General features: G+C 39.4%; 1 protein-coding gene across 3 annotated transcripts in view; it reads right to left on the bottom strand.

Moving 5' to 3' along the window:
• Positions 1–3,630: 3,630 nt before the first annotated feature.
• Positions 3,631–24,241, bottom strand: part of RNF38 (ring finger protein 38) — a 357,368-nt gene continuing 336,757 nt past the window's right edge. For all 3 annotated transcript variants that reach the window (XM_089670891.1, XM_089670892.1, XM_089670893.1), the window contains 6 exons: positions 23,084–23,245; positions 20,346–20,452; positions 14,508–14,592; positions 13,531–13,652; positions 11,225–11,324; positions 3,631–9,328 (listed from right to left, as the gene is read on the bottom strand). In XM_089670891.1, the coding sequence (XP_089527017.1) occupies positions 9,266–9,328; positions 11,225–11,324; positions 13,531–13,652; positions 14,508–14,592; positions 20,346–20,452; positions 23,084–23,245 (639 nt within the window). In that variant the 3' untranslated portion in view covers positions 3,631–9,265. The remainder of the gene's footprint in view (positions 9,329–11,224; positions 11,325–13,530; positions 13,653–14,507; positions 14,593–20,345; positions 20,453–23,083; positions 23,246–24,241) is intronic.

Here is a 24,241-nt window from a genome sequence, read left to right on the forward strand (position 1 = left end):
ATTCTAATTTTCTGAGATTGTGGATTTGGGGTTTTCATGAGCTGTAAGCCATAATCATCACAATTATGACAAATCACAGCTTGAACTATCTTGCTTTGCATATAATGAATCTATCTCATATTAGTTTCACCTTTTAAGTTGCATTACTGAAATAAAGGAACTTTTGCACGATATTCTAATTTTTCAAGTTTCACCTGTACATTCAAAACATCTGTGAGGAATTCCTATTTGGTGGCCTAATTGGGCATCAAGTGGTTTCTACATCCAGGTTTTCAAGTGGATTATATCTCTGTGCAAAATTCTACAGTTAGATCTGCTAGCATCTCCTTACCGTTCCAAGCCAGACAGCCTTTCTCCAAGAAACCTGGGCCAGCAAGCACTGGGTGGGGATGCTGTGACAGATCATGAAAGGCCTTATGCTTTCCCTCCAGTTCAATTAATACAGTGGGTAAAATTATTTGATCTCCTGCAGATTTTGTAAGTTTGCCCACTTACAAAGAAATGAAGGCTCTATCATTTTTATCATAGGTGTATTTTAAATGATAGAGACAGAATATCAACTAAAAGTCCAGAAAAAAAACATACATACAAATGATGCAAATGTTATAAACGGAGTTGCAGTTCAATGAGAAAATAGGTATTTGATCGCCAAGCAAAACAAACATGATTTAGTACTTGGTGGAGATACCCTTGTTGGCAAGCACAGAAGTAAGGAGTTTCTTGTAGTTGGTTACCAGGTTTGCACACATCTCAGGAAAGATTTTAGTCCACTTTACAGATCTTCTCTAAATCCTTAAGGATTCTTGGTTGTCACTTGGCATCTCAAAAAGTTTCAGCTCCCTCCATAAATTTTCTATAGGATCAAGGTCTGGAGACTGGCTAGGCCATTCCATGACCTTAATGTGCTTCTTCCTGAGCCACTCCTTTGTTGCCTTGGCAGTATGTTTTGGGTCATTGTCATGCTGCAAGACTCATCCACGACCCATCTTCAGTGTTCTGGCTGAGGGAAGAAGGTACTCATCCAAGATTTTACAATACATTGGCCCATTGGTCCCTCAATGCGGCAAAGTTGGCCTGTACCTTTAGCAGAGAAACGGCCCCAAAACATGTTTCCATCACCGTGCTTGACTGTAGGGATGGTGTTCTTACGGTCATAGTCAGCATTTTTCTTCCTCAAAACACTAAGTCGATTAAATGTCAAAGAGCTCAATTTTGGCCTCATCTGACCACAGCACTTTCTCCCAATCCTTCTCTGAATCATTTAGAGGTTTATTGGCAAACTTCAGACGTGCCTATACATGTGCCTTCTTAAGGGGATCCTTGCAGGCGCTGCAGGATTTCAATCCATGGTGGAGTATTGTGTTACCAGTGGTTTGTTTGGTGACTGTTGTCCCAACTGCCTTGAGATCATTCACAAGCTCCTGCCGTGTAGTTCAGGGCTGATCCCAAACTTTTCTCCTAATCATCCTTACCCCATGAGGCAAAATCTTGCATGGAATTTCAGACCAAGGGTGATTGATGGTTATTTTGTATTTCTTCCATTTGCAAATAATCGCTCCAACAGTTGTCTCCTTCTCACCAAGCTTCTTTCTGATGGTCTTGTACTCCATTCCAGCCTTGTGCAGGTCTACAATCTTGTTCCTCTTTGGTCTTGCCCATGATGGTGAGGTTTGAATGGACGAAAGATGCTGTGGACAGGTGTCTTTTATACACATAAAGAGTTGTCATTAGGAGCACCTTCTTAAATTGACAAGACTAATCTGTGTACCACATGAGCAAATAGCCAGTCTGTGGGAGCCAGAATTATTGTTGGTTGGTAAGGGATCAAATACTTATTTTACTCACTGAACTGCAACCTAATTTGTATTGTTTTTTTCAGAATTTTTGGTTGATATTCTATCATTTAAAATATACCCATGATAAAAATTATAGACCCTTTATTTCTTTGTAAGTGGGCAAATTTAAAAAAATCTGCCAGGGATCAAATAATTTTTTCCGCCACTGTATAGTCTTTTTGGGTCTATTGTGGAAGGCAATGGCAATTATCTCAGCAATTGCCCACTGGCCAAACAGGCCTTGGTTCCTACTTTTGGTACCAGGTTATCAGAATCCAGTCCTTTCACTCAGATGAGATCTTCTGTTGCAGGGTGCAATACTCCACTCTTGTACATCTCTTTTCCAGTTTTTCATCGCAAGAGACTAATCAGCCTTGGCTGTTTTTCTCTAAGCAAATATCTATAAATCCTACAACAGGTTTTGAATAAAAAGTTTGTTCAATTTGGACTGCATTGTTTTCCTTTGCTTCAGTCCTCAAGTCAGGTACATGCTAGACTGCAACTAATCTTTAGCTCACTTAGAGGGCAGATCTCTGCACTCCCTGTCAATTCCAATGTCTCATGTGTGAACTATCCCACACTCATCCAATACTTTCAGGGGGTGCTGCATCTGAGACTCGAGGAAGAGCTCTCTACGTGGGAATTACTATTTACTCTGGACTTCCTTGTCAGCTCAAGAGGAGATCTCCTTTCAGTCCAGTTGTACTAAGGACTGAGCCATGATGACAATCTCTCTAAGGGCTATATCCTCAGCCAGGTATTTTGCCAGGATCAGGCCCTTTATGACCCTTGGCTTACTGCTTCAGATGGGATCTCTTTCAGTCCAGTTTTGAGTAAAGGCTTGGTCATAAAGGCAGCCTCTCTAAGGGCCTTAGACTATGAGGGATCCTTATTGGCATTCTCCCCGAGAGGGGTCGTGTTTATACCCATACTGGGTTGCAAACGTGGAGGTGGCTTCAGCATCCTATGACAACAAAAGAATTGTTCTTTCCACATGCGGGACCACACTAAGGATAACTGGTTCCATGGCCTGGATATTGGGAAACTTCCAGCATGTTCACAAACTACAGCTTTGCTTAGAGTTTTAGGACATCTTTGTCAATCTCTTTAGCAGAATGTAGATATCATCCAGAATCATCGCTGGATGGGTCATGTGGCTACCCAACTGGTTTATAAGCTTAAGGCTTGGTTCCTATGGAAACAGTGACAACACAGTCAACCAGGAGTGTGTAGACGTTGTGGTCTCCCTGTAACAGGGCGCCAGGAATAGTTGTAGGGTAATGACATGGTCCTCAACTAAGGCTCTTCTGGTACATTGTTCTGTTAATCTAGCTTCTTCATTTTTAGCTTTTTAGTTTTCTGTTGACCAAGTGCTATGATCGAAAGCTTACCCCCACCCTTGTTCTTTTGGCTAGTTCATTCCCAAACATATGCTGCCAGAGAGTCTGTAAGGAAAACAGAAAATTTCCAATCAAATACTAACAATAATTTTCTTTTCCTGATGGACTCCATGGCAGCATAAGTACTCTCCCTGTGTCATAAATAGCCAATTATGGAATGTGGCCTCTGGCATAGGCTTAACATTTATGGGAGTGGGGTCCCATGGGATAGGAGCAAGGGTGGAGCTACCCTAACGTTTGCTACAATGGAGTCTATCAGGGAAGGAAAATTACAGTATAAGATAGGAAATTTTTCATTTTAATCACCCATGTAGTTCTAGCCCAACTGTAGCATCAGTTTCAGCAATACAAACTGTATGGGCAATAATTTAGTAGACAAGTCAAGCACAACAAGATAGGTGTACATCATACATTTATTACTGAACAACCCTCTCTCAACTCCAAAATTGGACACAGGGATAAAAAAAAAAATAAAAATAAAAAATAAATCATTGCACTACTTAGTAAAGCATTACTAGTAACTCTCATAAAAAAATGTACAAATTTTGTTAAAAATTTATCAAGCCTTCAAATGATTTGGTTACAGATATTTATAATACATTTAAAACTACATGTCATGTTAAATGATACCATAGAGAATGATTTAAAGAAAAAAATATGAATCCAATAAAATCCATTACGCTTTCATTGGCAAATCTGAAAACACATAAATAGCAAAATGAGGTAACTGTAAATGTACCAAGAGGGGAGAACAAGCAAAAGGCTCCTTCCTGTAAGGCCTAAAGATCATTCAGTTGAAGCATTTCATTCAGAAAAAATACTGTAACAGTGGCAAAGCATGTTATACAAACAAAAGAAAAAAAACTGAACATCTATAGGCCTTGACCACAAAATATGCAAAAGGCTAAGATGTCATGCAAAAACTGAAAGAAAAAAAAATGCAAACAAAATGCCAGATGCTGAAGCCAAAATTAGATAAAAGAATGAGGGAGTGGGAGATGACAACCAACATCTGTATTGATTCTTGTGCAGGTCAGGCACTACTGCAGGCTAGGGCTAGAGGCATCAGAAATAGAACATATGGCAGTAACAGCTGAAAGACATCCTCTGGCTCTTTTCAAATGTTGGCCTCAAAAGTGAGAGGGACATTAAAAAAAAAAAAAAAAAAAAAAGTTTGTAGTTGGTCCGAGCTGGTTCAGAACACATGCTGGTCCGAGCTGGTTCAGAACACATGCATGTGTGCTTTTTATAGATTTTGAACATTAACCACAGGAAGCAGGTCAGCATATGTCTGCAAGAGATTCATGCAAGAAGGAAAAAAAAAAAAAAAAAGAAGAAATCCAGAAGTACCAGCCTCCAGAGTTCAGCTTGAAAACTGAACAAGTCTACTTGTAGTCCATAAAACAAAAATTGCATTGTGTTTGAAAAGTGGGGAAATAAAAAAAAAAAAAAAAAAATAAAAAAAAAAAATACAGGTGTGTACCCTAGACTTTAATTTTCATCTCTCTTTTTTGCATTTCGCTCAGTCTAAGCTAGAAAAAGTGCAATGCTTGCATGCTTTAATAAAGTGAATATTGAGTGTAGTAGTGTTATTAAGTCTATACAAGTAAAAACATTTTCTGCAGTATATAAAAAGTATTTGTAGCACTATAAGAGGAGTCTGATATACAATTTCTGCAATTACATGGTTTTTGTTTATTAAAAATAGGTGACGACATCCAGTGGCTGGTTAGTATTAAGCAAATTTTGATTTAAAATGATACCAAAAGCAACTTTTGTCCATTTGGTTTCAAGAAAATATGGTGTTTGCAGGTTCTGAGTTTACAGAGATTAAAAAACCAAGCTGTTCTGAATTCACTTTTGGGCGATTGAGGCAACAGTGTGTAAAAAAACCATAGGCAAATTGTGCTTTTGTTTTAGTCCACTGAACCACAAGCTCGGAGAAAGGGCAAGCAGCATGGAGTAACAGAATAACACTGTCAGACACAGAACTGTGACAAGCACAGGGACAGACATGCATCACAAATGACACACACTACTAATTTAAAGCTGGACTTGGCAGCAAAGTACATTATCAATGTGCTGCTTGTGCTATTGCAACCAAAGAAAGGTGAGGAAAAAAGAAAACCCAAAAACAAATACAAAACACAAAACACTACCCAAAGAAAAGGTAGCATTGCTGGGGATAAAGAAAAAAAAGTGCATTTAAAAATCTAACATATATTTCTAGTGTGCATGCAAAATGAACACTACAAGTTAGTAATCCTAATACACACAATCAAGACTTGCCAATGAACTTTGAAACCACTAATCTCTCACAAACACTGGAGGTTTGTCATTTTGTAGGCTCATATTGTCACCCATTTCAAAAGTAACTGAATCAATACAATTCAGCACTTTGAGCCAGGCCTGACAAATTTTGCCAACTCCCAAATTCTAGTTATATATTGCTTTTTTTCTCCAGAACAGGAGCTCCTAATGTACACAAGCATCTAATAAGCTAAAAGAACAAAAATCAATGACATACAGAAAATCGCAGGAGCCAAAGAAACAATGGACAGCTTTTAACAGTCTATATACTTACAATACATCTGACTGATACTGTGTTACTCTAAATTAATGCTTGTTGCACTAGGATACAGCCTCATTCCAGGTTTCTTGGGACTTTAAATAATTCAACTGGACCAAGCTGGTCCAAACTGTTTGCTTCACTAACAGATGTGCCCACTGGGAGCGCTGTATAAACTGTATGTAGCATAGGCTACATACAGTATACAGGTCTGTATTCTGACTGGGGTATGGGGTCTTCCCATCCTGCTACCAGAACAAAACTGAATCAGGCTGAGTGCTGCTCATCCATTCACAGGAAGCCTTGCATTTAATAAATGTATACAAGGCTTCCTCTGATTGGCTGAGGTGGGGGGGGGGGGGGGGCAGATGTCACTGATTTTTCACCTCAGTCAGAGGAAGCTCAGCTTGATCCAAAAAAACTATTTTAAGTCACAAGAGACCTGGAGTTAGGCTTTAAAATAAACCCATTGCATTCACTTCAAAAAGAATAGCTTAGTCATAACTGAAATCCTAATAAACTTGCCTCCGACTGACTGATCAAACCACACAGGTCTTCTGAACCTCCAAGAAAGATTTCTGACAACTTTCATAAACAGAAGGATAATGAGAAACATTACAGTGGCAGGTTACGTGTAGGTGGAAACTGATGACACAACATTCATGCTTGACTTTCCATTTACTGAGTTTACCTTACTTGTCATGGTTATCACTCTTTGGAAAGCGCCTCAGGTTTTGTGTCCTGTGCACCTAGAACTAAAAAGTAGCTATACAAATGCACAAGAATCAGTGCTGAAGTGATCAGTTTGGCCTTTTTTGTATTCTACTTCAGCAGTCACATATTAAAAACAGTTTTGTCAAGTTATAGCAAAATGTTAGTAAAAACGTTTGTATAAACCGGCAGCAGAAATAGAAAGCACCTATAGATGCCTGAATGTACCTATAGCTGCTTTCCAGAGCCCCGAATACCAGGGCACACTGGGGTTTTATATACTAAAGCTGGAGAGCGAAAATTGGGCTCACTTCTGCACAGAAACCAATCAGATTCTAACCTCAGCTTGTTCAATTAAGCTTTGCCAATAAAACCTGGAAGCGGGTTGGTTTTTATGCAGAAGTGAGCCTGATTTTGCACTCTCTTTACTTATTTAGTAAATAAACACCTAAGTTAGCAAATATCAACATACACCTCCGATACTGGAGCTCCGGCCTACCCTTTAATGTGATGTATGGCTAAACTGGCATTAGTGAGATGGGATATGCAAAAAGAAGTAGGCCAGAGTTATGATTTCAGATATGCATAATTAATACCATGGTTTTTTTTTGGGGGGGGGCAAATAAGCCAGTGGGGGCAGGTATTCTACATAGCAGGAATTGTTAAATAACTGCAGCAGTCAGGCTGCAGCAAAAAGGCAGCATTTGAGGATATGGGCTGCCAGAAATGTATTATTTTTAACAGGCTGGGGTTAGCTTAGATTTAAAAGTTACCCAATGGTGACAAGGAGATTTTACAATCTTATTGTAACACTAGTTGCCAGTTTTATGCTGGCCATATGTGGACCAAATTTCATTAATTTCTCGCTCAGCCAAAATTTGATAAGTGGGTGGCTCAACTGGTACCACCCAGCTTCACAAACTTGGATCTGAAAAAAATCAAAGGAGCTGGGCAGAAAATTGTCAATCACAGATGCCAACTGTCAGAATACAACAGCCAGCAGGGGAGATTTGTTCATCTACCCAGTTTAGAGAAGGTGGAAGAATGGTGGCTGAGGAAATCTATACAAGAATAACCAGCTTTAGAGTAACTGTATTCCAAAACTCAAATTCATTAACGGTTTAAAAAAGGAAAACCGCACCCAAAACAAATATTTCAACATTAGGCAGATTAATCATCCACTAGCTTCTTCTATCTTTTGTGGACTCTGAGTTGATTTCTCCACACTAGAATTGTAATGGGATATCCATTTTAATACATTTTGAGAAGTCGCAGTGTGATAAAACTATTACTTTAAGATAAAAAAAAAAAACTGAATTGCATGGAATGGACCCTTTAGGACAACGTGTAATGTCTCTAAATGCATGCTGTACTTTTCTTAGCATAAAAGCACAGAGCATCTATCCCTGCTAAGTAGCATAATCTCAGAACCGAAATGAATGGCAATCGCTGTACATGCAATGTTTTTGAAAGTTTCTTCTTTCTTCCATGCTGTGCAACTTGGGACAGTAATCCTCATTCATTACCATAACAAGCTGTTACAACTTAGCAAGGAAGAAGACATTCTGTACTTTTATAACAAGAACATCGTAGCATGTACCAAATAATGGTTTCCTTTGCAACTCTGGATTGATCTTGACCACAGTGAGGTCCTGCTTTCCAAACCTCTAGGTATATCACAATTCTACCATTCAGTGACCAGTAAAGAAGCCTAATAGCTTCACCTGCTATCCTATAAGAAGAACTAGAATACAGTCCTGGAAATCATTAAAGGGCCAGTTTGAACAAACCCATGTAGTTACTATGATGTCTAGAAGCTCTTTGTTCTCTCAGAAGTTCATATACAACACACTTTGCATGCACAAGAGGAATATGGAAATTATTTGAATGGAAACACATTTTTGCAATGTTAATTTTACTTGTCTCTCTGCAAATGCACTTTTTCCCCTTCCCCAGCAGTGGCACAGATAAGCACAACATAGAATAGTCAGTGGTAAATAATATGTGGATAACAAAATATAGAAGGAAGGGTAATGAAATGCCTATAGATTGCTACACCCTTAGCATTCAGTGTGCAACTGCAAACACAAGAAAAGAAACCAGTGTACAGTACTAGTACTGTTTAAATAACACACAAGATTATACATTGCAGCATAGGTAATACTACACACATTCATTCTTAGTACATGCTGGTATATAGGATCTCAATCACACATAGTCACGCTCTTGTGCTCGACACAAGTAACCACGCAAAGCATTGTCACCAACACACATACACACATTTCACTCACCTGCTCTCACAGTATCTGAAGGCTCTATAACAAGGTAGATTGCTAAACTGTTTGGAGCTACCACTGTATCTTGTTTTTCTTTTTTTTTTTTTTTTTTAAATCTTCGTTTAAATATAAAAGCACATGCTAAAAGATCACATCGACGGTAATCTTGCAGCAAAAAAAAACACTCGGAATGATCACACGAAAACCAGGGAATGTTAGTGCACACACAAAATAAGCTACAGAATATAAAAAATAATAATCTTTGGAGTCCCAATCACACGGTTAGTATAACAATCCCATAATTGTGAAGACTAATTAGAAGCTTTATAATTGATTAAATCACACAGTGCAAAAAGAGGTCCATTGACCCTTTTGTGTAAAGAATAGGCTGGAAGCCACACGGGTTAAGTTCAATGGATAGTTTTTTTTTCTGTGACTAGGAACACCCGAGCTGGAATTGTGCTCTGACATTGGTCATTCTGAATCGCGATGTACTTCTGAAGCATCAGCTCGACATATTGGGCAGGTACGATTTGCCTAGAGGACAAAAGCAGGACAAGAAACATTTAGTTAAGGGATGCAAGCCTATGTGGAATTCAAAAGAACAAACCCAAACATTGTAGAATGGATGAATAACTAGCTTTCAACTCTACAATCCATATCCTGTATGTGTTAAATTACTACAAGAAGCAAAATTTTACTAATTCCAGAATATATCATTTTTAGATCAGGGAGAAAAAAAAAAAAAAGTAATGAAGTTCTTTCTGTTCTCCTAGATCTATCTAACTGATCAATGCTGCAGCCTTTTGGCTGCATGCACTGATCAAGTGAAAATACACCAACAAACACATTTATGAAAAGTCAGTTGATAGATTGACTTTTCATGAACAGGAATGGCCACACCTGGATCAAAATTTTATGTATGACCAGCTTTACGTATAAGAAGTGAACAGCCTCAACAAAATACACATACACAACTGAGTTGGGACACACCTTCTTTCTCCTAATCAGATACAGAAGCCAAGTGAGCAGACAAAACTAGGCTTTCATAATAAAAACCCAGAATGTTCTGGGAACAAAAATGTCATGGAATTTTTTTTATTAAAATTCTGTTTGCAAAATAAAGATTTTATAGATAAACAAGAAAAACAAAAACAGAAAAGAAAAACCAATTATCTAAAAGATCAGTTTATGAAACGTGTAAACATTTACAAAAAGGATCCAAAATAAAAAAAAACAACCAAACCACAAAAAGCCATTACAGTTCCTGTTTAACCGCTTCCCATCTGCCCTACAGCAGAAATACTGCTACAGGGTGGTATAGGTGTGCAAAATCACGTATATATACACATGATTTTGCAGCTGTAAATCACCAGATCGGTGATTACTCACCGGCACCCGGTGACTGCCGAGGCTCTCCGACAGAGAGAACGGTTTGTAAACTAAACAGTTCTCCTCCCTGTCAGCTCCTGCACACAGCTTTCCATGGCTGTGCACAGCACAGCCATACAAAGCAGTGTTCTTACAGTGAAGCACACAGACACTGCCCCATAGTAAAACACACCCAGCACACAGTTAACCTTTTGATCGCCCCTCATTTTAACCCCGTCCTGCCCAGTGCCATTAGTACGTCAGTATTTTTTTTAGCACTGGTAACTGCATTGGTGTCACTGGGGATGTCAGTGACACCAAGTCAGTTCTCCCCAGTATCAGAACGCCCGCCGCAGTCCCATAGTCCCACTACAAGTCGCTAATTGCCACCATTACTAGTAAAAAAAATAAAAAATTCCAATATATATACACATTGACTTTTGTAGACCCTATAACTTTCTCTTAAACCAATTAATTTAGACGTATTGGAATTTCTTATTTAGAAAAGACATGTAGCAGAATACATTTTGGCCTAAATTTATGACAATTTGATTTTTTTTATTTTTTTTACTGGACATGTTTATTAGCAAAAAATCAAAAATCAAAAATGCACAGGCAATCAAATACCACCGAAAGAGAGCTCAAGTCGTGTGAAAAAAACAGGACGTAAATTTCATTTGGGTGCAGTGTTGAATGACCGCACAATTGTCAGTTAAAGTAACGCAGTGCCATAATGCAAAAAAATGGCCTGGTCAGGAAGGGGGGTAAAACCTCAGGAGGACACATGGTTAAATAGTAACTTGATTACCTACATACTAGTAACTTGATTACTTAAAAAAGCAAAGGAGATTAAGGAAAGTAAGTTTTCAGAGCTAAAGATATACTGTGATTACTGATTAAAAGGAAAATATATTTTTTAGAAACTGACTTCACTATCAGTAATTCAACTGAATAATGCAGCAGGTAAACCTTCATAAGTCATCCTTGAGTATAACTGGCCAGCCAGAAGTACCAAACTGAAAGTATTCGATGTACAGATTTGTGAATAAAAATGATGCTCACCTTTAGCCACTTGTCAACACACTTGGCATGAAATTCATGATTACATGGTAAGACTCTTAGAAGCTGTCTTGACTCAAAATCACACATGCACACTACACATCTAAGAAAGAAAAGAGTTCTAGGTTAGGCTAAAACATCTACTGGTTTAGAATACACACTAAAAGAACAAAATGATACTTAATCCAGTGAAACTGTACATATTAAAAACACCCTAAACGTCTAAAAGAAAGCAAAGTATATTTCCATAGGTGGCCCTAGAACACAGCCATGATGGAACTCAAAAGCTTACACTTTGAAGCTACAGATAAAAGAATTATATACCCAGCAGTTATTGGTGTTGAGCCTTCTAGGTGTATCTTGGGAGAAGGACATCAAACTTTCTCCCGTGTTCTCCCTAGTACTATTTTAGAAGGGGTACCATTTTCAGTGTCTACCAGGCTTCTACAGACCTGACAACTCCTGAGTTAAAATTTTTCCTCTGGTGCCAGCTGCTGCAGCTGTAATTACCAAATCTAATCAAGGCAGCTTACCCTGCAAACATAATATCTGTAGAGCTTTCAACCAGTCATCAGTAAATTTTCATGACTGGCTAGAGGTGCTGGATCTTGACAAGTGCCTGCAAGACTGACAGAAAGCAGGTGGTTTTCTTGTCATAAGCAAGGTTAGGGGAGCACTGTTTAAAAAGAACTGAACAGGGGGCAGGGGCACTGGTGAAAAGGTTGTGCATCTGCATCAATTTAAAAGTGACTGCATTAGGTACAGTACACTGGTATATTATGGAACATAAAGGACAGCTCTGGGAGTTCAACTTCAAGCTGCGTGGAGCACAGAACCCCTTACTAAAAATAATCAAATGTAACCTAAACCACATCTACATTCACGCCACATACTTTGTGGGTCACATATCCCCCTATAAAACATTTCTCCCAGGTTGATAGTTCTACTTCCTGTCTCAGTGGATCTGCAGCAGCAGTGTTGCCATACAAAAAGCCATGGTGTGAACAAACTGGTCTGCAACCATGGACTCCAACTGCCATCTTGCTTAAACCTGTGCACTAAATAGACATTAGGAGATTCGCAATTTTTCTATATAACTGCAATTTTACACTGCTCCTTTTTTCCCTCAAGTTGGTCATCCATCTACTTCCAGGTTAAAATTACTAAAGAGAACACTGCTCTGTCTAATCTATTCAGCCTTAGCATTGCTACAATAGCTATGGCTGCAATATTATGTCATGACTATTCAACAAGCAATATGCTGATATATACAGCACATATTTACATTCACTTCAGATTTCTACTTAGACAAGCAATATCAACTAGCTTTTAGCAAAACTTACAAATAAAGCCAGTCTTGCACATCAAATATACATATTTCACCTCAGTTTAACAAATTTTAAGAACATAGCTATACAAGTAACTTCTACCCTTAAAGGGGATGTCTATTTTAACTAAACATGGACACCACTCTTACCCCTTAAAGCAGAACAAAATGTAACTGAGCAGGAAGCCCTTTATTGCAGAGGTATCAAGCAATGTCTCTTTTGCAAAAAATAAACACATACCTGACTACTCGCAGTCTTCTATTGACTGAACTGGCTGTGTTAGAATGACGGTCTCCCCTGTGCATGCATGGGTTGACATCATTCTGTGTCCAGCCAATCAAGCCGCCAAAAACCCAGCACCCTGAAGTAGCTGGGGAGAAGACAAAGTGAGGTGACTGAGCCGGTGAGGGATTTACTCATCACTGGAATGGGGAGGTATTTCTTTGAGCTTAATTCTGCTTTATAGTGTCTGTAACCCCCATCAATGACTCTTAATGTTTTTTTTTTTTTTTAAATATATCCATACAAAAGTTATTATATCTGTGGAATATGTGCAAAAATAGCGGTTTATCCTGCAAACTTCCTGTTCTAAACTCCTATCAGCATTGTCCCCAGATCTCTCTTGTTTAGAACTCCCACAGTGTTCTAGAGATGAATGAAAGGTATTCTGCAATCATACCACTTTCTATCCTCTGGGGAAAACACTGCCCCTCTATAGATACAATATGGTGAGTGAGCAATGTTAACCTAGGCCAGAACTGAAAAACAAAAAACAGCCTGGAAAAAAAAAAAAACCTTGTTGAAATATTTCATTTATGTTCTCAAGCGTACATGTACTTTTCAGCTGTAGGTAAAATAGAAGCAGGCTGCTGTTAATGAACTCATTTCTCCATGCCAGTGTTTTTCATAAGGGGATCTTATGAAAAACAAGAGTAAAAACCCCCCCCAAAAAAACCCTCCAATTTGAACCATTAAACTTACAAGGTCTGCTCTGACTGGTGATTGTTTGGGTTAAACCTGTATGATGGAAGTTGCTCAATATCCGCTTTCGTTAATCCCCGTGGTTTTGCTTCACCTAGTCTTTCAGCTAGATTTAGCAATGCCTACAATGAAAAAAGTTAAGACAGTTAGAAAGGAATATGAATCAATGTATTTACAATTACGGGGACTAAAAGATTAAAGGAAAAGTTCACCTTTTGACAAAAAATAATAAATGCACATTTTTTATTACAGGTAAAAAAAAATAATTTTCATTTATTATTTTTTGTTGCAGGAGCCTGAAAAGCATTGCACCAGTGATCAGAAGACCACTGGTGCCATGAAGGTCTCCTCAGACCTGTCCACATATCTGCTCAACTTTATGGGCAAGCAGATACACTGACAGGAAGAATCAAACTACCAGAGTGCTTCATAGCACCATGGAAGTTCATTAAGAACTACAAGCCGACATCCACAAAGCTCTGTTTTTAAAAACGGACAGCTTGTACAAAGAACTACTCTTACAGCTTGTGAGGTGAACTTATCCTTTAAGGGCCCCTTACACTTGCCACACGTTAAATATTCTGTTTAAGTGTGTGGGCTCCTGTCACATTGGCAGGTGCATAGCATCGTTTACAGCTTTTTATTTTTACTTTATAGGAAGTGTATATTCTATTGAGGTCTTTGCACAGCAGTGTGGTGCACTGTGCTGCACTGCTGTACCATCCAACATGCTGTTGAAAAATACTGCATTTTGCTGCACACACATCATACTCGCATTGAAGTCAGAACAGGGCCCATAAAAAACAAAAGTATGCTATGTATCTTTGCGGTAATTGGCGTTCATCCAATGTGTTAAAAAGTCAGCCTCCAAAGATAGTGTAAAGGAGCTCTAAAGGGGGAGTAAATGGTACATTTCTGCGGCTGGCTAATAACCACAATAACAAGTAAAGAGCGTGTTTGTGAATACATACACCAACCTCATAGTTTTCCACTTCCCCATCTTCTACATCCAACTCAAAGCTAAAGGCTGGTCCTACAGTAGGAGGCACTGGAAGCATGGAACTAAAAGAACAAGAACAAAATAGATTAGGGGCAAGATCATTACAAGATCGAACAAGCTTCAAAAAAAAAAAAAAAAAAGTACATTCTGTGTATGTTCTAGATGCGGGGTCTCCAAACCTTCTAAAGAGCCAGTTTACTGTGCTTCAGACTTTACCAGGGCTGGACTGTGGCCAGTGGGAGTAAAAAATTTCCTGACATCAGTGGTAAAGTAAGAGCACACAAGGTCTCATCTTTGGGAAGGAATAGTGCCCCATCGCTGGTGTCAGGGAGAGGGATAGGGCTGACCACAAACAAGCAAGGCGCCACAGTTTGGAGATCACTGTTCTAGACCATATATAAAATATTTTAGTAGCAAGATATTAATTTATACAATTATTGAAAACAACTTAATTTTTTTCTATTATATACTGTAGCTGCACCAAATACACAGGTAAAGGCAAGTTGCAGAAATTTTTCAATCATCGCTTAATCAGTTAATCACTGCCACTCAAGAGTAAAACACTAGGCTTAAAAAAAACCAAAACAACAAAAAAAAAACGCTCATATATAGAGCATTTCTGTACACTGTTAGGTGCATTTAGGCGTTTAGTGTTTTCGATCACAAAATTCCAATCAAAATCGCAAACCAGAATGTTTTTTTTTTTTTTTGGCCTCTAACCACGGAGCTTAAAATGTGCTTCTAAACGTCCTAATGTGCATGGACACATAGGGTAACACTGAGCTGCTTCTACAGGCAAAACACAAAACTCTGGAAAGAGGGAGCGATTTTTAAGCAGCCAGTATGCATGGATCTTGAAAACCATACCCCTGAGAATGTGCTAATGAGAGGCAAACCATGTAGGGCGTCTTGGTTCCTAAACACCTAATTGCTGTTATAGCCTCTGATTGGCTATCATAATGAGTGATCAGTCACCATGAAGCCCGCCCATGTGTTTTTTTTTCCTCTTCTGAACAGAGAGAAAAGGTAAATCAAACAAAAAAGTGTGTGAAAAAAAATTACATTAAAAAATAGCTAGATCAAGGTTTGATCTAGGGCAATGTCAGGGTTACTGTTACTGTATAGGTCATGGAGTATTTTAAAAGAAAAAAAAAAAAAAAAAGATATGAAAGAAGAAAAGAACAAAATGCACACTACAGCTTCTGGACCCTACTACGTATACATGAAATAAGTAATATGCACATACAGTGGATATAAAAAGTGTACACACCCTCTCACAACTGGGGATGTAGCTGTGTTCAGAATTAAGCAATCACATTCAAAATCATGTTAAATAGGAGTCAGAACACACCTGCCATCATTTAAAGTGGCTCTGATTAACCCCAAATAAAGATCATCTGTTCTAGTAGGTCTTTCCTGACATTTCCTTAGTCACATCCTACAGCAAAAGCCATGGTCTGCAGAGAACTTCTAAGGCATCAGTGGGATCTCATTGTTAAAGTGTATCGGTCAGGAGAAGGGTACAAAAGAATTTCCAAGGCATTAGATATACCATGCAACATAGCAAAGACAGTCATCATCAAGTGGAGAAAATATGGCACAACAGTGACATTACCAAGGGCTGGATATCCCTCCAAAATTGATGAAAAGATGAAAAGAAAACTGGATCGAGAGGCTGCCAAGATGCTTACATTTAAAGGAGCTGCAGGAATATCTGGCAAGTACTGGCTGTGTGGTACATGTGACAACAATCTCCCGTATTCTTCATATGTCTGGGCTATGGGGTAGAGTGGCATGATGGAAGCCTTTTATTACGAATAAAAACATCTAAGCCGGCAAAATTTAGCAAAAACACATCTGAAGTCTCCCAACAGCATGTGGGAAAATGTGTTATGGTCTGATGAAACCAAGGTTGAATTTTTTGGCCATAATTCTAATGTTTGGAGCAAAAACAACACTGCACATCACCAAAAGAACACCATACCCACAGTGAAGCATGGTGGTGGCAGCATCATGCTTTGGAGCGGTTTTTCTTCAGCCGGAACTGGGGCCTTAGTCAAGGTAGAGGTAATTATGAACAGTTCCAAATACCAGTCAATATTGGCAAAAAACCTTCAAGCTTCTGCTAGAAAGCTGAACATGAAGAGGAATGTTATCTTTCAGCATGACAATGACCCAAAGCATACATCCAAAGGAATGGCTTCACCAGAAGAATATAGTTTTGATATGGCTCAGCCAGAGCCCAGACCTGAATCCAATCGAAAATCTATGGGTTGATCTGAAGAGGGCTGTGCACAGATGTCCTCGCAATCTGACAGATTTGGAGTGTTTTTGCAAGGAAGAGTGGGTAAATATTGCCAAGTCAAGATGTGCCATGCTGATAGACCCATACCCAAAAAGACTGAGTGCTGTAATAAAATGAAAACGTGCTTCAACAAAGTAATAGTTTAAGGGTGTGCACACTTATGCAACCATATTATTTTTAGTTTATTTTTAATTCCCTCCACCTAAAAGATGTCAGGTTTTTTTTTTTTTTTCAACTGAGTTGTACAGTTTATAGGTTCTGAAATTATTCATATTTGTTTCATTTTTTTTACATCACAGAAACCTAACAATTTTTTATATCCACTGTATGTGGTATTGCTGTGATCGTCAGGAGCGGGAGAATTTATTTTGTGTTGTTCTTTGGTGCCAAGTGATAATAGCAAGAAACATACAGATACATTTTAAATAAATAAAAAAAAAAATCTACTTTTTGGTTTGCAGACGTATGACTATCACATTGTAAAGCTTGCCAAAATGGTTGATCATACAGCTACCTAAAATAAAGGCAAAGCTAAATCCGCATAAAATTCTGGAGCAGGAAGCAAGAGGGTTAACACATGTGAACTCAACACTTGACATTCAGTCAACGTTTTGTGGTTACAATCTGGCCAAGCTACAGCATGGCAAAGAAGTGCTATTTTGTGCAAGCTTGCCATGACCTGAATATGCAGAACTTAACAAAATGAAATAAAAACATAAAATAGCTGCCAGACTAGCTCACTGCAACTGGATGCAGCTAACTGCAAGACATACAGGGTGTTGTTACACAGCCGGGGAGGTTGTCTTGGGATGTGTTCTGGAATGTACTCCCAAAAAAATGATTTTACAGATTAAGACAAACATCCTATATTAATGGACAGTACTCAGGAACATAGACACATCCAAAAGCAGTCCAACTGAGGGGGGAAAGGGGGGGGGGGGGCTTTAACACAGTAAAAGAAAAAAAAATAGGTTGACACAGGTGGCTCTACAAGCCACCTGATGTTTACGTACATCTAAACCTGGCCATCAGCAGAGGCCTGAAAGTCTACCTGGTAAAACTTAAACATGTGAACAGAAGACTATGGAACCCTTGCAAAACTAAAAAACAAAACAAAAAAAAACCCCACAAAAAAAATAAACAGAAGCCTGATGCTGAAAAGCTCAAAAACCACCAACTGATCTGGTTGAATGGGTTTTTATAGGGAAAATGTGGCACCTTACTCTTGAGGTCACATGACGGATTGATAAAGGGTCAGATCCACCAGGAGTGTGCAATGAGAGGCAGGCAGAACTATGTCCTGATTACGACGAAAGGATTAAAATCACACTGGGATTGAGCCCCAAAATAACCTCTTTGTGTGGCACAAGAAATGTTTTTTAGAGTGGGGGTCGGCACCCCGTTGATCGTGGTCTACCTGTCGACCTGGGCAGGTGACAGGTAGACTGCGAACAGGTCCCTCTCCCACAGCCTCCTCTGCTGCTGCTGGCATCCTCCGTGCACAGCGGAGAGCAGAAGACAGCAGGTCTCAGGATGGAGGGCGGGGGGTGCTAACCAAATTAACTTTTCATATTAACCCACAGGAGATTGGTTGCTAGGTCGGTTCTAGCAACCAACTACCAGCTTGTTAATATGAAAAGTGAATTTGTCTAGCTCATCCTGCCGCCCTCCATCCTGATCCCTGTTGTCTTCTGCTCTTCGCTGTGCACGGAGGATGCCAGCAGCAGCAGAGGAGGCTGTGGGAAAGGGGGACAGAAGACATTGCTAGGGGGGAGGAAGGGGGCCAAAGGTCACTGCTATGGGGGAAAGGGGGGGGGGGGGCAGAGGACACACACACACACACACACACACACACATATATACACACATACACACACACGTATACCCCCCCCCCAATAATCTAGCCTAAAAATGATGATCGACAACAAATGTAGGATTTTTCTTAGACACAAAGGAACACAATTGGATAAAAACTTCAGAAGTACTTCATGCAGTGGGGAAACTACATCTACCTTGATGGCACGTAATCTGCCAACAAACTTGCACAGTCCATTATACTTCCAGTCATTGCTTTCTGCTCTGCTGGGAAGCATCCATAGACTTCCATGTCATGCAGTCGAATACTTCCACTCAAATGCTACAGAGCAAAAGGACTGGAAGCAAGCTGAGCAGCAAGAAAACAGAGACCAAAGATTTTAAAATGCCGTGCCATGAAGATCACTACTGAGGTAAGTAAATTGCACCTGTCACAGTTTTAGAGACCCTGCTGCCAAGCTATTTATTTCAGCCATCAAGATTAACTGTTCACCTAAACTATTTTAGGCATAGTATTCCCATTCACTGTTCCGTTGGTTATTACATAAAGGTAATGTAGAGAAATGAGGAGAGTTGTTGAGATGCTGTGTCAGCAGACAATTAAACACTCCTCAAGAGGGCTATTGATTTGCTAGAAGGGAGGGAACTGTGCTAGGGAATTGACTCTTCCTAAACTTGTCAGATTTGCTAGCAAGTTCAAAGGCTCATTACAACTCAACACAATTTATGGAAATAAAATACTGCATGTAAGCATTTAAAATACTTTATTTTACTGTGCCTTTACCTGCAAGTTTAAAAGTTTGTGACAGGGTCTAAGACTAATCTTTCAAAAGTTTTTCTTTACAAATCACTAAATACAGAAATCGAAGAGCAAAGAAAGATGCATCCATAACTCAAGAATGCAGATAATCATATCAGTTTGTATATGTGCAAATAAGTCCCATGACATCCACTAGTCACTTAACACGTCAATTCCACATATAGTAAATGTAGTAAATTCTTCACAACAGTGATGGCATCCAAGTGCTAAAAATAAATATTAAAAATTTTAAAGTAGAACTTGGCACTAATTTTTGTTTTTGCTATGACAAGAGTAGGTAAGGGCTTGAAATGTCATCTGTGTCTCCAATGTAGAATTTTTCCCCTCACTTCCTGGTCTAAAGTAATGAGGGGGGAAATAAGAGCGTCAAGCACTCTAAAGTGGAACACAAAATTAAAACCTTTATTGTTAAAGTAGAATTTTAGCCTAAACCTAACTAGTCTTAAAAATATTCCCACACCCTAACATGTATGCTGACTAACTTGTGTAAAAAAGTTGTATACGCTTAACTATTTTCAGCTTTCTCTGCTCCCATCACGTGATCTGGCTTCCCTGTGTCAGCCAGTGGTGGCTGCAGGGGTGAAAGGGTGCAGACAATGGCTGACACATGGAAGGCTATGGGTGATGTCACCACTCTCAGGCATTCAGAGCCACTGTCGAGCACGCTCTACTTTCCCTTGCAGCTGCCGCTGGCTGACAAATGAGATCACTTGACCAGACCAAAGCAGGCTGAAAACAGATAAGTATACACATCTTTTTTTATGCAGGATAGTCAGCATAGGTGTTAGGAGGGGGAAGGGAGCATTTTTTAAGACCAATTAAGACTGGAATTCTACTTCAAAGGTATAGTATTATATAGGTTATTGCAGACTTACAGGACATAAGGTAAAAGGCTCGGATGGTAAGGTGGCGGTGGTATTGGCTGTTGTGATCGGTATCTGCTACGTCCGGTAATTCTTCTTGGCATAAATGGTGGATAAGGCTGTGAAGACAAACCACAAAACAAAAAATATTAGTTTTTGGGTTATACGGCTGCCTGTTCTCAAAGTGTGACATTTGAATAGTGATCTAAAAAAATACTACGCAAGCTATACATTAAGAATTTGCACATACTTGCAGCAGCCACCCAAACCTTCCTGTCAAGGCCAAATGGCAAGCTGTTCTATCAGGCAAAGCTCCAACAATTCCAGGTAGCTATATAGCTTGGCCCTAAGCCTTGCCCCCATACATTTTTACTGGCACATCGCTATAGACCTAGTGGCCAATAGGAATATGCAGGGGACGGGAAGGGGAGGCCTCAGTAACATCAGGAAGTGCTAGAATGACCTTAGAGTCAGTCATGTCAGGAAGCTTCTGCAGGTATGTACAGGCACAGGCGATTCCCATGACTAAGCTCTGAGTGTGGAGTGAAAAGGCGATCCCCATGACTCAGCTCTGAGGGGCGGAGTGAAAAGCCTTCCAATACCAGCGGGTCTGCATATATTTGCAGCTTCAAGGGATCCATCCTTTCCATAACAGTTGCTTGGAGCCAAGACAAGCTCCTTCCCTGGCTGCACTCATAGTGGTGGACACAGGATTGCTTTCCCTTGTGGCCAGAGCGGCACACATTTTCTGTTACTGGTTCACCGTAAGCCATGCCCAAGCATATTATGAAAGCCAACATTGCTGACCTTCTAAAAATGTTAGTTGACTGACTTTAATAAGGTGTTTGATCTAGAACAAGTATGCTTATCAGGAAAGTCAGAAACAAAGTCAGAACTACTTATGTGCATACCTGTTCTGGGTCAGTGACTCAAAGTATGACAGCCAAGAAACTAGCATTCGCAGAAGTCAGAAACGGCAGCCTCCATGTTCCCCTTAGGAGAGGTTTCCTTCAACAACTGCATATATTTCTGGAACAAACAGTGAGCTAGTTGCAGGATAAGGATTTTGGAAAATCATTTGTACAATTTGAATATTGATGGTTTGGTTGAAAGAGCAGTTGAACATTTTGGCAATTGTAGACTCAGCGTTAGGATTATGACATTTACATGTTTGGCATGTTTAGAGTATCTAATCAGATCCTGGATAGAGAGAATTCCTTTTCTTTAAAACACAGATAAACTGACCACAGTTAAACACAGTTAAATGCAGTGTGAATGGCACCATATAAAAACCATTACATACATGCATATTAATTTATAAAATGTCCTCTAAATGCACACAGGTTTGAAAATCTCAACGTGAATGAGGGAAAACTTTATGTACGCAGACGTCAAACCTTTCTCCATGTGCAAATAAAGCCCTTGCTGCATTTTCTTTTTTGTGATCTTAAAATTAAATTTAACTTTACTGAGTTTACTAGAGGGCACTTATGTGTTGTAAGTGATCATTTCCCCTTAACGGTCTTCTCAATTACCTACAAAACAGATTTAAGAATGGCTGGGAGAGGTCTGCTGCTCTGATGTCAGGAAGTTCAAGTAAATTAAGGAACAAGTCTGGCTAATTTAGAGTTTCAGTTGAAGGAAAAAACTTCAGAGGGTTGTACAGTGTAGGAAACAAAAGAAAACTTGCATTGACCTATAAAGCCTAAGCTAGGGAGTACATACTGAAACGAGTGAATTTTCTTCAAATATATATCTCTGAAAAGACCTGTTAACGTTAAAACTAAGCCACACTCAGTGTGGACAGGTACATTAAAGTGGCTGTAAAGTCAGAAGATTTTTTTCACCTCAAAAGCGGAACTGAGGTCCCCCAGAAGTGACATGCACTGTCTCTTCTACAATAAAATGCCCCTACTTGCCTGCTCGCAGCCTCCTCTGGCACTAAAAACTAAGCTGGGCCAGTCTGAGTACCGGGATCAAAGCTGACATGATCTCCTGCTGGCTGAATAAGTGGACCAAACCCCAGAAGAAGATGCTAGTGCAGGACTGTTGGACAGGTAAGTATGGAGACTTAAGTTCCGCTTTAATGTATTCGGAATAGGGTCACTCAGAAAGGTGAAAGAGCCAGAAACTCGGGTGGGAGACCCCAATCACTTTATCCTTTACCAGAAACATTTACTTGCTAAATTCTAAAAGCCCAAAAACCATTAAAAAGCAGATGAAAAATATTGTGTATTCACCATGCCAAGAATATACCAAGCAAAATATATAAATATAGACAGAATTGTGGGGATACAGACTCAATTTATATAGAATTACATTCTAATACAAAGACAGAGTATTTATGTTAAAAGGGTAACTGCAAAAAATCACATAAATGTTACCTCCTTTCTTTGCAAGGCAAGAACAGCCAATACAGAGTACATAAAATGCTATCTTTAAAAATTAGGTCTGTTCCCACCTCCTGAAATATATCATACTGACAGACAGCACAGCTTATCGAGGGCTATTTAAAAATGTAATCGGTATATTATGTGCCTTACCTATGGAGGCATCACATTATTCAAACATTCACTGCAGGGGCATCTTCCTAGATCATGTGGTTTAAATTACAATTGGATTCACCTGCAGTGAATGTTTGCTGAAGCTTAAGTTCATTGCTCTATATATACACCTCTGGTTGTTGCGCCAACATAATTATATTTATGGCACAAGCCAGGATTGACAATTATGTTAAATATAGTACTTACAACTCCAAAGGAAACCTCCTGGTGCAAAGGATCATGAGTTATGAATTGTAAAGGGGCAGAGGGCTGCAATGTTGGCGCATGAGCAGGTGGAGGATATGTAAATCCTCCAACAGGTAGATGCTCACTCAACAGCTCAACTTCATTCTCTATCCTTTGCAGAGGCTGAAAAAAAACAAAAAAAACAAAAACCATTATTTAGGTTCTCCTGGTTCTACTGGTGTAAATAATTAAAACTACCAACTACAGTGTTCGAACAGAAAAGAAACCCAATTTTACACAGATTTGTTGTCAATTTACTTGCAGTAATAAATTAGAGATTCTTGTACCTACTGTAAAATCAATTTCTTAGATTTCATTGGGAGACACTGGAATTCAGGTATAGCTGGATTTTACTGCTGCTCAGCAGTGGACTGCACACTGACCAAGATAAAAATTGTAGGCTGGCCCAGTATAACCCTTCCTACTCCCAGCATGAATCAGGTTTGTGGCAAAGCAGTAGTACCAGCAGCATGATTATAAATACAGAGGGGTGGAACATGTGTCCCTCCCAAGTACAAAAATCCCTTCTTTTCATTTTTGGAGGGATGCAGGAATTTAGATACAGTTGGGGCAGCCAAAAACAGCCCAAATGATACGTGGGCAACAGCAACAAAACACTAAACAAGCCCACAATAAACCTAGGGACTGCCTGCAGCTCCAAGAACCACCTGAAAGACCTTATGCAAGAAGCTGGCATCAGATGAGGCATGAACATTCACCTGGTAGAACTTATAATATGTATTAATAGATGATGTTCAGGTGGCAGCTTTGCAAATTTAGGAAAGAGCTGCTTGATACCAAAAAGCCCAAGAGCTGCTTGATTCCAAAAAGCCAAAGAAGCACTAACAGTTAAAATGGTGAAATTAAAAGCTGGTTCTCTCTTACCAGAGCATCAGCAGTGTCAAAGAGGGAGTCTGTGCCTGTGAGGTAAACCCACACAGCACAAACTACATCTAAGCATCAGAGGGAATTTTCAGGTGAACGGGAGCTGCACAGAGGGACAATGTCCCATTTGAGGTGAAAGGCCTTCTTAAAAAGAAAGGAAGTTCTTGGTCTCAACATCACAGTGTTTTTGTGAAAGCCCAGAAAGGGTTCTTTATCTTTAGCCGAGACTCTCCT

This window comes from Staurois parvus, unplaced genomic scaffold (genome assembly GCF_062004578.1).
Source record: "Staurois parvus isolate SC_StPar_1 unplaced genomic scaffold, SC_StPar_1.0 ptg000096l, whole genome shotgun sequence".
In the NCBI taxonomy this organism is placed as follows: domain Eukaryota; kingdom Metazoa; phylum Chordata; class Amphibia; order Anura; family Ranidae; genus Staurois; species Staurois parvus.